Source organism: Poecilia reticulata, chromosome 9, assembly GCF_904066995.2.
Source record: "Poecilia reticulata chromosome 9, P_reticulata-male-v2, whole genome shotgun sequence".
In the NCBI taxonomy this organism is placed as follows: Eukaryota; Metazoa; Chordata; class Actinopteri; order Cyprinodontiformes; family Poeciliidae; genus Poecilia; species Poecilia reticulata.
The window spans coordinates 6,390,165-6,404,573 of record NC_088838.1 but is presented as its reverse complement, the minus strand read 5'-3'; the positions used below and the strand labels follow the sequence as shown (position 1 = coordinate 6,404,573).

The following is a 14,409-nucleotide window of genomic DNA, read 5'->3' as shown; positions in this document are numbered from 1 at the left end:
AAACTAACAGCATCCACTTAGACCTTCTGTTAGTGGTGTAGCCTGGCTGCCATCCAGCAGAGGGCGCCATGTGTCAGACTTAAGCTGAGCCAGTGGATACAGGAATAAAGCTGGCAGAGCCTTACCAGAACGGGGAAGAGAAACGGTCCAAACAGAGTCCAGTGTGAGACACAAAGCACACTTTCTATTTTGAAATATATCTAAGTTAATGTGAGAAAGCCACAATTTTCTGTTTATTCAGGCAGTACTTAACACATTTGACGCAAAAGGGTGTTAAAATTTTAATTTGTTTTTTGTTTTCAATTTAGCATATTCAGAAAAATGTTGCCCTTAGTGTTATTGAAAGAAAACATTTCATGCAAGAGAAAATTCTTGTTTTTAAGAAAATTGCCGCTTATCAGTTAATTGTTAGTCAATCGATAAAATCAACCAACTTCAGATTAACTCATTAATCGATATCTTTATATTTTTGTAAACCGCTGTACATACACTAACATTTTTCACAGCACTTGTCGGAAATGGAGCGGTTCTGGGTAGAAGTGAGCCGCTCGTATTCTGAGGAGAAGCTGGACAAGACACCGAAATGTCTGACGTCGACTGGGACGGCAACAAAAAAGGGACATTTTTATTATTTCTCTGCTTCCTTCACAGACAGGTCTAAATAAAACCCTCATTAACAACGCAAATGGCAGCACCGACTAAAAGGCGTCTCTTCAATTAGAGACGCCTCTTCCTTGAACTCATTAGATTTACAAAACTCCTTCAGGGATTGCAATATTACAGACTGGTGTAATCGTCACTCCGAGTTGCTGCTACACCGAGGAATGGTTAAACACGAAGCTGTCAATATGTTATATGTATTTTTCTTTTACATTATGAACTTCAGCCGGGTGGTTTTCCTCTCGTTGGGTGTGTCAGTGAGAGGGTTTACTTTGATAAGCTGATCAGCATAGCAAATTACGGCCAAAAAAAAAAAAGACAACAGAGAGAAACAGTAAATTAACATGTCATGAATGTATTTAGAGAAGAAAATTAAAACCGTCTGATAACTTCTGTATGGAATTGTTTTGTTTTTTTGAGTCTACATGACATCGACGCGTCGTCTTTTGCTTGGGGAAGTTTGGTGCATGGCAGCCAAAAGACATGGCTGTGACCACCTGTCACAACAACAGCTAATTATCATCACACAGGTCAACATGTAACCCCAGCATGAGGAGCCGAGCAGAGCTCAGCAGACATGACAGGTAAAAAATAACCAAAAACAGGACAGGAAAAAGCTGGTCAGTGACAAAATAAATAAATCTGGCTTTCCTGGACAACATGTGGGGGAGGGGGAGAGAGGGGCTTACATCAGAGCCGCTGCCCCTCATGACGAGCTCAGGAATGTCATAAATCTGGCTTTCCATCTCCACCTTCTGGTCGCCGTTGCCCTTCACTTTGACCAGCAGGATTCGGAAGTTGGATCCGCCGAGGTCGAGAGCCAGGAACTCGCCTTGTTCTGTCAACATAAAGAAAATTACATTCAGCACTAAAAGGTGATATTTCTCGTAAAATATGATTTTTTTTTTTTCCCCATCAGATACTCTTAGTTTTGTCGCTATCAATTGTAATCATCTCTAATTTTTTTTTCTTTTTTCATTTACCCATCTGATAAAACCATTGCAAAACAATAAGATAAAAATAATTAAATCTTAAAAATTAATTGGAGTTATGGACTTTTTGTCCAGCTATTTAACATGAATTTGTAACAAACATCTCGTATGTCTGCAAGTAAATTAGAGTATTTTCACAGTAGCTTCTCTGCTTGCAAAATATTGATTGTATTTTAGTAAATCTTCAAGGGGACAAAATCGTAAAATAATTTGCACCACCTCATAACAACAACCTGAGTATATTTCATTGGAATATTAGAATCAGCTTTACTGGGAAGGATAAAACTTCCCTTAAAAACACCAAAATGTATGCCAGATGCGTTCTGATCTGAAAGAAACAATTCAGGCTGAAAGTGAATAAAGATAAAGTCAAGCAGGTCGAATATCAAAATGAAAAAGAAAAAAAAAAAAAAGCTGAACGAAGGGAAGCATGAAGTCACTCGATGTCTTTAGAACCCCTAATCTGAAAGAAATAAGAACCAACTTCCATGTCTTTGTTGGGTTTCTAAACGTATTTTAAATTTGGCACTGCTGCTTTTTAAAATGCAAACCACAAATTTAAATAATCTCAAGTCAGTTAGAACTCAAATCATCTGACCTGTCATGGCAAATTTTATTATTATTTTTTGATTCCTTGTCCTGGTGAAAGAAAAAGAATAAAAATAAATCAACCTCTACCCTAATTTCAAGCCTCTGGGACTGATATGTATTCAGCTCCTTTATTCTCAGCAGAATGAACCTAAATGAATGAATATCATTCAGGACGTCCTAAGTAACATCCTGGACCATTTTCAGTTCACTTTACTTTTGTACAATGGTTTAGTCGATTAATGAAATCTCATCAAATCTCCAGTCACATCTCTGCTGCAACGCAATAAAATCAAAATATCGGAAAATGTCAACAGTCCTAAACTATGCAGAGAATATGCAACAGTTGCTGTCATTATAAGAAGATTGGCTTCATTTCCTCAGTAGCTTTTCCTCCTAGGTACTTATTGAAGCACACTTATTTTACACCAGTGTCTCAACGTTGATCCTGCAATGAATTTTACATCTAGGTCTATAAAAATGTTTTATCATCCTTAATCCTTCTTGTCATAATTATGCAATACTAAGCCTGCTGCCATAAGCAATAAATCAGTTAACTGCATTATGAATTAGAATTAGCTTGATCATTTTCATTCTGATGATTAATTTTAAAGGGAAATTTTGTTTACAGACATATCAAAAACTATTTAATTTATGGTTTCACTTCTGGGTGTTGTGTTTTATTTTGGATATTTACGATATTTTCCAGTTTCTGAGTTAGCTGTTCTTTACAAAATTGGAGTTTATTGTTCTTTGAGAGAGCAAATTTGCATTATTATACCATTATCAATTTACTACCTCAAAACAACAACACTGTCATCAATCGCAATAATTACTGGGACGATATGTTGTCCAGGACAATTTGTTACTGTTTTTGGTTGTAACGTGAAAGATGTGAAAAAGTTTAATGGTTTTGAATAAACACTTTATAGGCTTGCTCCTGGTAACACAGATCCAAGACTTATAATCATTTAAAGATGCCTGTTATGGTTCATCTCTCATGTTTAAATCCATTTAATCAAACAATTTAGAGATAAGTGGTGGTGTGAAAACAATCTTCTCAATAAATAAATAAAAACACTCAACTACAATGAACAAAATAAAAAAAAGCTAGTTGTAAAATAGAAAAATTAAAAGGGCCTTGAAATCGTCATTCACACTTTGTATACTTTGAGCTCCATAATAAATCAATGAAAGGAATATTTGATTGCTCAAACTGTCACATCTCTTTTTCAGACTAAAGATCTTAACAACCTATTTTTTGGCAAAAGAGAAAAAAGAAAATCTTTCAACTGCCTTCTTTTCCCATTATTCTGGGCATTTTGAATAGATTTGGTATTATTGTGGGCTGCCAGCTCTATCCAAAAGAGCTGCTTAGAGTTGGATAAGGACTCAGTTTGTGCTTACAGGAGCAATTTTCAAAAACAGATTTGAAGGGGGAAAAAATAAAAAAATTACCTGTTCCATCAGGAGTAGAACGCACAAACGTTGGCAGCATCTTGACGGCGGCTGTGGGATTTGTGTCCCTGCATAAGCCTTTGTCCATCTCTCGCCGAAATCTCATAGACAACTCCATCAAAGTCTTGTCTGACAGATGGAACTGGTGCAGGTATTTGTCCACCTAACAAGAGTAAGAAAAAGGACAGGCAATGCACCGCTATGAAAAAAGTAGCAAAATACATGTTTATCTGTAGTTGAAGAGTAATGCAGAGGAATGCAGCCCAGCTGTGCACAAAGCTGAACTCTGGCTTTGTGCTTCGAAGATCGAAGTGGTGAGGACCACAGCCAGGATCTTTTTCCAAGACAGCCATTAAAATGAGTTTAATGCTTCAGTGTGAGCACATGTGGCGAAATAGGAGCCACGAAGTCAGAATAACTGAGCGGGCTGGACGACTGGGATTGGTATGTCCTGCCAATTGTAGCCACTTTGGTTATTGTGAGAAAGTAAATAAGCGTTTAGCAGAGACATTTATTTTTTGTGGCATCTTTGTTTATAGCATGCTCCTATAAACTCTGTTCTTTAGGACTTGCAAGAATATAAGTCTTCTTGTTTTACATCTGTTCAGAGGACAGATTAAGGCCAAGTTTCGTCCTGTTTAATCAAATTCCGGTTCGTTTGGGGATTTGCGAATTCGCAATCCAATTCTTATAAGGATCACAGATGCGAACGCTAGTCCACCTGAAAACCTTGGTCTCGGTTTGGCTGCAGTGAACTGAGACCAAGGTTCACTGTGTCAATACCAGATAATCAAAGACCACTTCAAAAGCCAAAAGCGAACTATAGCACAGGGAATTCTGGGTAATTGCAACCAAAACAAATGCGAGAGTCCAGTGCTAGAGGAAGAAATGGCTTGTGATCTTTTGCCAAAGACAAAAGAGAAGTCCTACAGTCACTAAAATCTGACACTATTCCACTTTTGTTTATATTTTACAAAGAAGGAAGTTGGGCTCTTGTCTTCTTCGGATGTTTATGTTTCCTTCAGTGGTTCTTGGTGCAGCGCCACCACAGGCGAGGAGGCTCAACATGTTTTTCAAATATTGCAACATTTGTTGCAGCATGTAACAAATGTTGCAATCTTGGTTCTCAATCAAACAGAGTCTACTGGACTAACAGGCGTGAAAACATCCTTAGACCTGCAAGTACGCTTGGTGTACGTGAATCTGTATGATCCATCTCTAAAAAATCAACAATAGAAACGAACGGGTGCTACTTCGGCAATTTCTTATTGCGACAAGCAGAGTTCCAACATAGTCAACTAAATGGGAAACAAAAAAATATGTAATTGCTTGCGGCAAGCACAAGACGCACTAGTGAATGATGTTTGTTGTTGTAATAATATGATGCTACATTAGGTTTAACTTCACCTGCTCACAGAATCCAAATGGTAGTCAAAATGCACTAACCCTTTGTCAAAATTGATCAAATATGCAAAAAAATAAATAATAATAATACTTCATATTATTTGTTCCCGTTTACCTAAATTTGTGTTCTGGTGAAATAAAATGCTGTGAGAAGAACCTTTAAAATTTGGCAAGTAAGTGCTACAGAGAGAATTACAGCTTTCTCATGCCAAACGGCCACACAAGCCCAGGCAGGTTGGCTACAGGCACCAATATTATAAAACCCTCAACCCCAAACGTTTCCCCAACTTTTCCCGCTGCAGTTCTGGTTGTATTGATGACTGACGTATTCTGTTGACGCACACATTGACAGAGATGGCAGCTGTGTTTGGTTTTCCTCCGTAGCACTAATTGTAACTGCTTATGCTGCAAAATGTCAACACAGCCACAGTTTACACTGCCTCAGAACCTAAAGGGCACAAACTATTGTGCATAATTACCTTTTTTTTGGGGGGAGGTGGGGGGGTAAAAAAAAAACCTTCTCTTTCTTTTTAAAGGTGGAAGTGTGGCAAAACAATTCACTTTTCTCTTCAGAGAATAAGATCCTCTCATTAATGCAGGGAAACTAACTTTTCTAGAAGTTTCCTTCAGGCTTGCAATATTATTACAATAAATGAGAGCTGCATTAAGGAAGTTGCAACGATGGCTTTCATTCTGTCAGTTTATTTCTCAAAATCATTTCTAAAATCATCAAAAAAGAATTTAAAAATCTAAATTGAAGATGTAATTGTATGTAATTAGACTTGTGAAAACTAGTAAGACTCAATATTCTGAAAATATACTTTCCTTCTGGACAGGTGTGATCTACTAATGTGTTCCCTTCAAAACACTTTAAAAACAACAGGATTCTCCTACCTGGGAACTGTTTAGCTGATCAAACCTAATTACAAAACTGGACTGGGTTAAATACCGATATCTTAAAGGGGTTTACTTCAGTCTGTGCAAAACACCTGAGCAGACCTGGCACCGCCTTCGAGACGAAGCTCCTCGTCAGACCTTCACTTTCCAAGCCTCTGAGCTTCTTTCTCACATAGCAGCCCTCCTCCACCACTCAGCTCCTTCAAACTAGCAGCAGCAGTAGTGAGCAAACACCTGGTAGAACCGGCATCAGCGGAACTCATTATGCGAGAGATTTTTCAGTGTGACGCCGGTAAAAATGTTGTTAAAGGGTTAATAAAGGAGCCATGTTGTGATGACTTCCTGAAGGCGGCGTTTCGGAAAGACAAGGAGTTTTTAAAGAGACAGAGGCCCAATTTCAAGCATTAAATATCAAAGTCAAATTTCCTTCAAGACATATTTGATACATATAGTATTTTTACAACAACTTGTTACTTGATTGAGCTATAAGAAAATGGCATTATGTGCCTGGAAATTACATATTACTGTCCCCCTTTAAAAAGATAATGTCAATATATTCTGCATCACAAAATTGTGATGAAAATCATAGCCTTCATTCTCACATACATGTATTAGCAGATGATAAGTCATGTCCACCTGCATCACCTGTAATAAATAGCCTCTATCCCTTCTTAATTCAAAATAATGGGGTCCTGCATCCTTCATTTATCAAGCTTGGTAAAATCAAACATCACAGATTAGCAAGCAGTTTAGCTGTATGATCAAGTTTTTATTGGGTAGATGGTCATATCAGTAGTGATGTAATGTCAAGTAGGTGAGTGGCATCAGCAGAGAAGCCTGTTAGGTTAGTTATTATGCAGAAAAAGAAGTTATTATGCAAGACAAGGCAGAGCCAGAGGGGAACATTTCTATGGTTACAACAACAAACATAATGCTTTTGTTCTTTAGGCACACTTTTCCTGTTTCTGATCATTTTAGGGCACTAGTATTTTTAGCGTCGTCAGTCGCTCACCCCACAAAGGAAAGCTAATTTTTAAAGTAGAAGTACAACAAAGTATTAACACACTCAGGTGGGTTAATATCGCTGCCACAAAACATTTTCAACAAAAACTTTCACTCAGTTCTACTGAATGAAACACAAAATAAAAAAATATTTTGAGCACCGTCTGTGTCGGCACATCCATGCAACAGGTTTTGCCTCACAGCGAGATTTCTGGTTAAATCCTAGAATTTACCGAATTCAATCATGAAAAGTCCCCATTGCGAACGGAGAACACAAAAATGAGCACCGGTGCACCCTGTAATTCCTGTGATTACCCAAACAGGCGGTCATCAGACGGTAATGGGACAAATAAAAATCACATAAACACTGAAACATGATGATGATGCTTAAAATAAGAATGAAAAAAAGAAAGCTGCATTCTGACGGAAATCCTTTCTTACTCATACTGGTGAGAAACCTTTAATGGCTGCCGGGTTTCTGTCATCACGTTACAGGGAATCCTTTCTGGTGCAGTTAAAACATGTTTGGTTTTTTTCTACTTCTATATCTCAGGTTATTATTCAGTTTTTCAAAAACTTAATAGGAATGAGGAAAAGAAATGCCCACTGATTGCCTGCTGACAGACTCTGCAGTTCAGAAAATCCTCATAAAAATAAAAAAAATAAAATAGTGGGAAAAATCCTAAGTTGGAAAAGCCTGGATGGTTTGTGAGAGGAGGGCTGAAGAAATCTGAAGTGTTGAAATAAAACGCTGTACGTTACAGCTCATAATATGACAAAATGAGACAAGACAGCAGAAGTCAGTTATTTTTTTAAATGGCTTCTTTAAGACTTTTTTTTTTAATTGCTTTAAGTGTTTGACAACAAACAAGCATTGAATGAGAACGAGCTGAGCAAGCAGCGAGGTTTCTGCTTGAGCCGCACGTCGGTGCGCCATTCTCAGAAAATGAGCCGTCATGGAGGATCATGACTGCTGGTGTTGAACTATATTCTGCGATCACCATATATCGTGACCATAGGAGGCGCTGTTGTATTTTAACGCTAAGCCAAAAAAAGACGAGCTTTGAAAGGGTGTGGGGTACAAACGCAAAAGAAAAATTCAAACAAACGATAAAAAGTAACATCTGACCACTAATATTATAACTATTATGAAGAAACATATTGTGACAGAATGTGATAGTTTCATCAGATGTGACCATACCAACTTATTTTAAAATACTTAAAAACTATACTAACCTTTTTGTATACGTGAAATAAAGATAAGAGCTATTATATTCAGCAATCTGGTGTTTGAATAATCAAAATAACAGACTAAAAACAATAGATATCTCTGCTACTGAGCTCATTTGTCTACTTATTCAATAATTTAGCAGCTGTGTGCTTATTTTGTCAATACATAGATTGATTACAAGCAATTGGTTCAATTTAAACTTTTACCGCAAATAAAAATGCAATTTTTTTGTAAAGATGTATATACAGTGTTTTTACAAAAGAGGCAGACAATGTTTAATTTGAGTAAATATGGAATTAGAGTCTCTGCTGGGTCTTAATCCGAACAGTGTCTGTGTGTGTGAGAACCGTCTAGCTTCGAAGAGCAGGTGGTTCCCAGGAACAGGAAGTGACCCGCAGTAAACATGGCGCTGCTGAGGATGGCGAGGGATGTCAGTGTGGCATGTAGTAAAGCATGAAACAGCAGAAGCAGCACATGCTGTGTTTAATCTGTGTGTTTAATCCAAAGATAAAACAGCTGAAGGGAGCCGAAAGCATCTACGAAAAAAACACACACAATAAAAAAACAAGAAATAAAAAACATCAAAGCGTGAAAATTAATCATAATGATGGACAAGCAAGATCTGAAGGCTGTGATACCTACTGTGAAATGCAGCAGATTGCACGAGTGTTGCCAATTACAAGGTCTGCACGGAAAACGCTCCGACAGACGACACGCGTCTGAATGGCATCGTGGGAAAATTCTGTATTTGAAGTTGTCAGATGCAACAAACATAAAAGAAGCATCTTATGTTTCTTTGTGTGTGTGTGTGTGTGTGTGTGTGTTGTTGACATTAATGTGTGGTTAACTATGTGTTGACGGATAAGACGTGATGTGAAGCCATGACGTTGTGCAGAAAGGTCAGGTCATCTTCCTGAAAGTAATAACTACATTCCTGAGTGCAGAGATGGATCCCATGGCAACCAGAGTCAGCATAACCGTCTTTCAACAAACTTAAGAAACATAATTAAATCCCACAAATTATTGAAATTCATAAATCCAGGACCGACTGTTGTGTTTTAGTCTGCACACTTTTTTTTTTATATGTTATTATAAATTCCAACTTTTATTGAAGCATACTCATAGAAAAAGTTTTGGTAATCATGTAGTTGATAAATTGCATTACAACAGTTTAAATCGATAAATTACAACATGCGTTAGGGCCATGCTTAGAAAAATTAATTAAAAAGTAAAAGTGAGAACAAAGAAATTTGACTTTATTCTCGTAATTTTATCATTATATTTTTCCTTAGCATGGCCCTAGTACTCAGTCATAATAAATAAATAAGGTGACTGGGGTTAATCTGATTATGTATCTTTTTTTTATTATTATTATTTTAAAAAACTAAAATAAAACTGCATATTTGCTTACTGGTTTATTAGGAAAGTAAAGAAGGAAACAGTCCAAGCACAGGGATACGAACTTCAAGCTAAGACTTTTAATTAGTGTTACAATAAATTGTTAATGACATTAGGGACGTTTTTAAAACTTTGTCGATACTTCATCTCCCAGAGTTTCTGCATTGCCTTCACTAATCCAACACATGGTTTTCTACTGGGTTTTAGAAAGCTTTCTTTTTTTTCTCCATTTATTCTCTAAAACACATCAAGAGTTTGCAGAAACAGCAGGCTAAAATACTCCACCAGCCTCTCGGCTACAATGTGCCAGCTACCATTTCTGATCATTACTTGATTCCAATAAAATGTTTTGCAGACTAAACTTTCAGGAAGTTGTTGTTCTTCGTAGAAAGAGCTTGGCCTTTGAAGATGCTTTTTGTTCTTTCAGCTCTTCGCTCTGTGGTATCATGTCATTACTGGGCTGCATTCAGCCTCTGTAAAAGCCTTAATTTGGGTCAAGGATCCGTTTCATTAGCTGCATTTCCATTTCAAATGTGAGCAAATCTTTGTCTATATTCAGCTACATCAACAAAAGACAATTTCACAATTGCGGTGTTTCCAATAAATAAGAAAGGAAATTAAAAATCACAGATGAATCAGCTAATTTACACAATAACTCCTTAAAAGTTACGGCAGCGACATCATTATCATTAGTTAAAATGGTCTCAAAACAACAATGTTATCGTTTATCGAAATAACTTCTGGGACAATTTATCGCCCAGCAAAATTTGTTATGGCGACAGGAATAACTACAACTACATAATCCACCAGCGTAAAATGTTACCGCTTGTTTTCTTTTCCATGTGAAAACTTTGATGAGGAGTTTCTGAAATGTACTGAGTTGAACAATCTAATCAGCCTTTAAAGTCTGGATAAATGAGAATACGTCAACCAACTATCTTTTGATACCCAATCTGACTCACAGTCGTGTCAAACCATCGAATAGTTCAAGTTTACAATCACTTGAAAAATAATGGCATTGTCTGAACTCGAGGGAAGCAGAGAAATTGTAGTTTTCTGTGGAAACGCTTTATGTTCTTTATGCCTTAATGGCACCACGAGCTGCGGTACATGTAGCTGAATAATCAAAACCAGAACTTTTGTATTTCATATTCTGGCATGTCAGAGCAGCTAAAAAGCCACACGCGTATTAATAATGTAGAGGAGTTCCCGCGGCTCGTATGTCACGGCTCACTGCAGTCTTTCGCAGTTTCTCGCCCCCAGGGGGGAGCGGCTGCCGTGAAACTTTTAGATGTACCGGGCCACAAACACACCTGATTAAAATGAATGAGTCATAGCTGAGCTGCGGCCGAGCTTAACGTCAGCCCGACAGAGCTGACCGTTCATTTAAGTAACACGAGCTTGAACCTGCAAGCTTTCTGAAATATTCATGGCAGGGGGTCCCTGGAACTGAACAATCCTACAAAGATTTTTGATGAAGAAAAAGAAAGAAGAATAAAAAAAAAAAGAGAGAGATGTCATTTGGCATTCTGAGCTTCATATTGCTTGCTATTCTGTGACAAGTCATAACGCCTGCTGTCAAAAGGGTATTTTAAATCCAATCTAGTAATAAAATTGATTTAACCCACTTAGCTTGTGACAGAATGACAGATTTATCACACCAAAAGCAGAAACTGGATCTCTATTCTAGTAGCCAAATGATGTTTAGCTGTAACCACCATTATTGGCTTGATTTTCCTTTTTTGCATCAAGACACATCTTATGTGTTGGTCCTATACAGTCACACTTTTTCTGAAACAATTTTGGTTTATTTTCATCAAAAGAAAAACGTAAATTAATAATTTTTTTTATCTACTTTAGTTAGAGAATGTCAACAATTTGATTTTATCTTCAAACATTTCAAAAAGTAGCAAGTGCAGAGCACACTGGAGATTCAACTAAGGAAATCATTCTAAAACTATAAAATATCATTACTGTGGAGTTGGTGTGTACAAGTTGTACCTGGATGCACAGTAACAGCGCACCTGTAGAGGAACGCTGACGTGCTCTTCTGCACGTGCCATGAAGGATGGCATTTCTGCTGCTGTAAACGTCTCCGTTGCCTTTGGGGCTGGCTTACTACTACTGGAAGCTGGATTTGCACTTCAGCTCATTTTCATTCATACCAAGAAAGTTTACACAAAGCTATATAACTTACTGCTCTTGAAAAATGCTTATGTGAACTTGTCGTTCTCCATTGTCACTGTAGCGGAAAAAATAGCCAATTTTACTGAGAGTTGGTCAAGATAGAAGGACTGCTAAAAAAAAAAAGTTGTAACATGTGGCTGGAAAGATAATTTGGTGTACTGCCGAAGGCCATAGTTATGAGATTTTCCTTAAATTTGGCTTGCAAAAGTAAACCAGAAGCAAACAGTGCTGGCTTCCTCTGATGTATAATATGTTACACATTAAATGAGAACTTAGATCTGGGAATGACATCAAATCTAACTTAGTCATGATCCAGCTCCAAGTTCAAAGACCAGTGAGGTTTGCTGAATAATGTAGTTGTTGACCAAGCTAACTACTTCTAGCAGCACAGGCTAATGATGTTTCTCTCCTGATTTTTTATATACCTGATAGATTTAGGTTTGTAATCTTTTAACTAAACACATCTCTTGTGACTAGAAGTAATTTTAGGGTTGTAGAGTGGTGCGAGGTTGACTTCAATCTAAGGAGGGAAGAAAAGATTAGGGTGATGTCAAGAAGCCTTTCAGCCTCAAAGACTTGGATATCATCACTAAAAAAATTAAATAAAAACACCACAAAAATGTTTTCCCACTCATTATTGAGAAAGGTATACATAAATTAGCATGCAATATTTGTTAAAATACCGTTTTGTTTTTTTCATTTACTATAATACCACTCCTTGTACACTGCTGTATTGTCTCAATAGAGTTGTCTGTCCTTTCCTATCAAAAATTAGCAACTTTACATCAAAATCTACATAGGGCATGAATCACTTTTGGCCTATTACAAAACAATAATAGGTTGATATTTAATTAGCTTAAAATAAAATAGTGACATAGCTTTAAGTATTAAACTTTAAGAGTTGTCCCATTCTCCGTGTTGCTGCTCTTATGACTTCCTGTTCCTGCCTTTACAGATGTTACTGAGGTTATGTCAACAAACATTTGGATTATAGCGAAACCGACCTTTTTGACCTACTTTCACCGCCCAGCAGCACGATGCGAATTCTCAAGTTACAGCGAGCTAATTTCACCTCCAGTCCCCGCAAACACTCACACCGTGGATTCATTATTCTATGTCGGTACTTACTTTTTGTGCGTGGTCATCATGGAGTTCAGCGGAGAGATTTGAGGCCAACATCTTCAGATGGAGTGATGTGTAAACTTTGCGTCCTGCCCCCGCCGCCTTCCGTACACAACCGCGAAAAGGTTTTTTTTTTACACACACACACAAAAAAGACTTCTAATTTGAGTAACGATTAGATTGCTAAACCGTTCTCCGTTTTCCCTTAGTTCCAAAAACTGCTTCTTTGTAGTGTGGTTAAATAAGAAAAGGGGCGGACTTCAGGAAACAAGAAACTTCCAACTTCCGTGAACTGGGTGTTGAGGTGACGTCATTCAAAAGTAAAAGCGCCGATTGGCTGTTAACGAGGAGCGACGTGTTCTGTTGTACGTGAGAGAGAGAGAGCATGATAATAACGGCATCTTCCCCTCAAATCACCTTTGCGTATATCCGTAATATTTCGAACCATCACCGGAGATATTGGTTTTCAGCCTTTTTAAAATAAATAGCACCTCGCTAGGTTAATAAGTTTTCGACCCACTATTATGATTAGTTATTTTATTATTTCAGTAGGCTATGACAGTCATACCTTTCTGCTGTTTTTTAACTGTCATTATGTGTTAGGTTGAAGGATATGTATGTTACATTTATACTCAGCAGTTCACATTTGTACAAAAAAAGAAGGAAGTCCCAATAGGTTTCTCACCAACCCAGCCTCAAAATCAAACATTGCTGCACATCTGAAATGCTGTGTTCCCCTCGTAGTTGGAATTCTACTTCCGAGTCTCAAAAATCAACTGGAACGGCCTCCGAAGTGGGACTTCCCTCTGGAAAATAGGAGTAACTCAGAAAACCCCCAGTTATGATTTGTAAGGCAGACTTTGTGTTTCAATATGGTTACTTCTTGCGTCAACAGTAGTGAGCTGTGGTGGAAATGGTGATAAGACACACTTGTAAGAGAGTGTCTAAAAGTAATGTTACATGTACCTGCAACTAAGTGGAACAAATTAAAAGTGGCGTTTACATATGGAAAGTAAACCTTAAAATGATGTTTATAAGACGTACTGCGAACAACGACTACTTGGGCGTCGCCACCTTGAAATACAGACTTCTCCAAGTTAACACTAATAATGTTAATTCGGGCCTGACATCCAACCCAGTTCCGAGTTCCAACTACTGAGGCAACTAGAACACAGCGTATCAGTGGACGAAATAAACTGTTAAGTTTGCCTTTTTACTGGGTTGTTTCCCTGTTAAATCAGCTGTAACAGGGACACAACTAGCACAACTACTGCTAACAATATCTGTTACTGTGTAGCCGCAGCATTTTTTTAAAGCCAAACAGGCCTTGTTGAGGTAATTAAACTTAGCTCGGCTAAACTAGTTTTTCAATTTGCAACTGGAATTTAGTTATGTGGCATACAATGTCATTCCCACATCAAAGATTTTCCAACAGTGCTAAATGAAACAACATAAACAGGCCACCAGGAC

General features: G+C 37.6%; 1 protein-coding gene across 1 annotated transcript in view; it reads right to left on the bottom strand.

Annotated features, from left to right (window-relative positions):
* Nucleotides 1-13,369, bottom strand: part of hk2 (hexokinase 2) — a 52,895-nt gene extending 39,526 nt beyond the window's left edge. The window contains exons 1-3 of the mRNA XM_081611321.1: nucleotides 12,946-13,369; nucleotides 3,699-3,861; nucleotides 1,350-1,498 (exon numbers count right to left, since the gene is read on the bottom strand). Of these exons, the coding sequence (XP_081467447.1) occupies nucleotides 1,350-1,498; nucleotides 3,699-3,861; nucleotides 12,946-12,996 (363 nt within the window). The 5' untranslated portion in view covers nucleotides 12,997-13,369. The remainder of the gene's footprint in view (nucleotides 1-1,349; nucleotides 1,499-3,698; nucleotides 3,862-12,945) is intronic.
* Nucleotides 13,370-14,409: the final 1,040 nt, after the last annotated feature.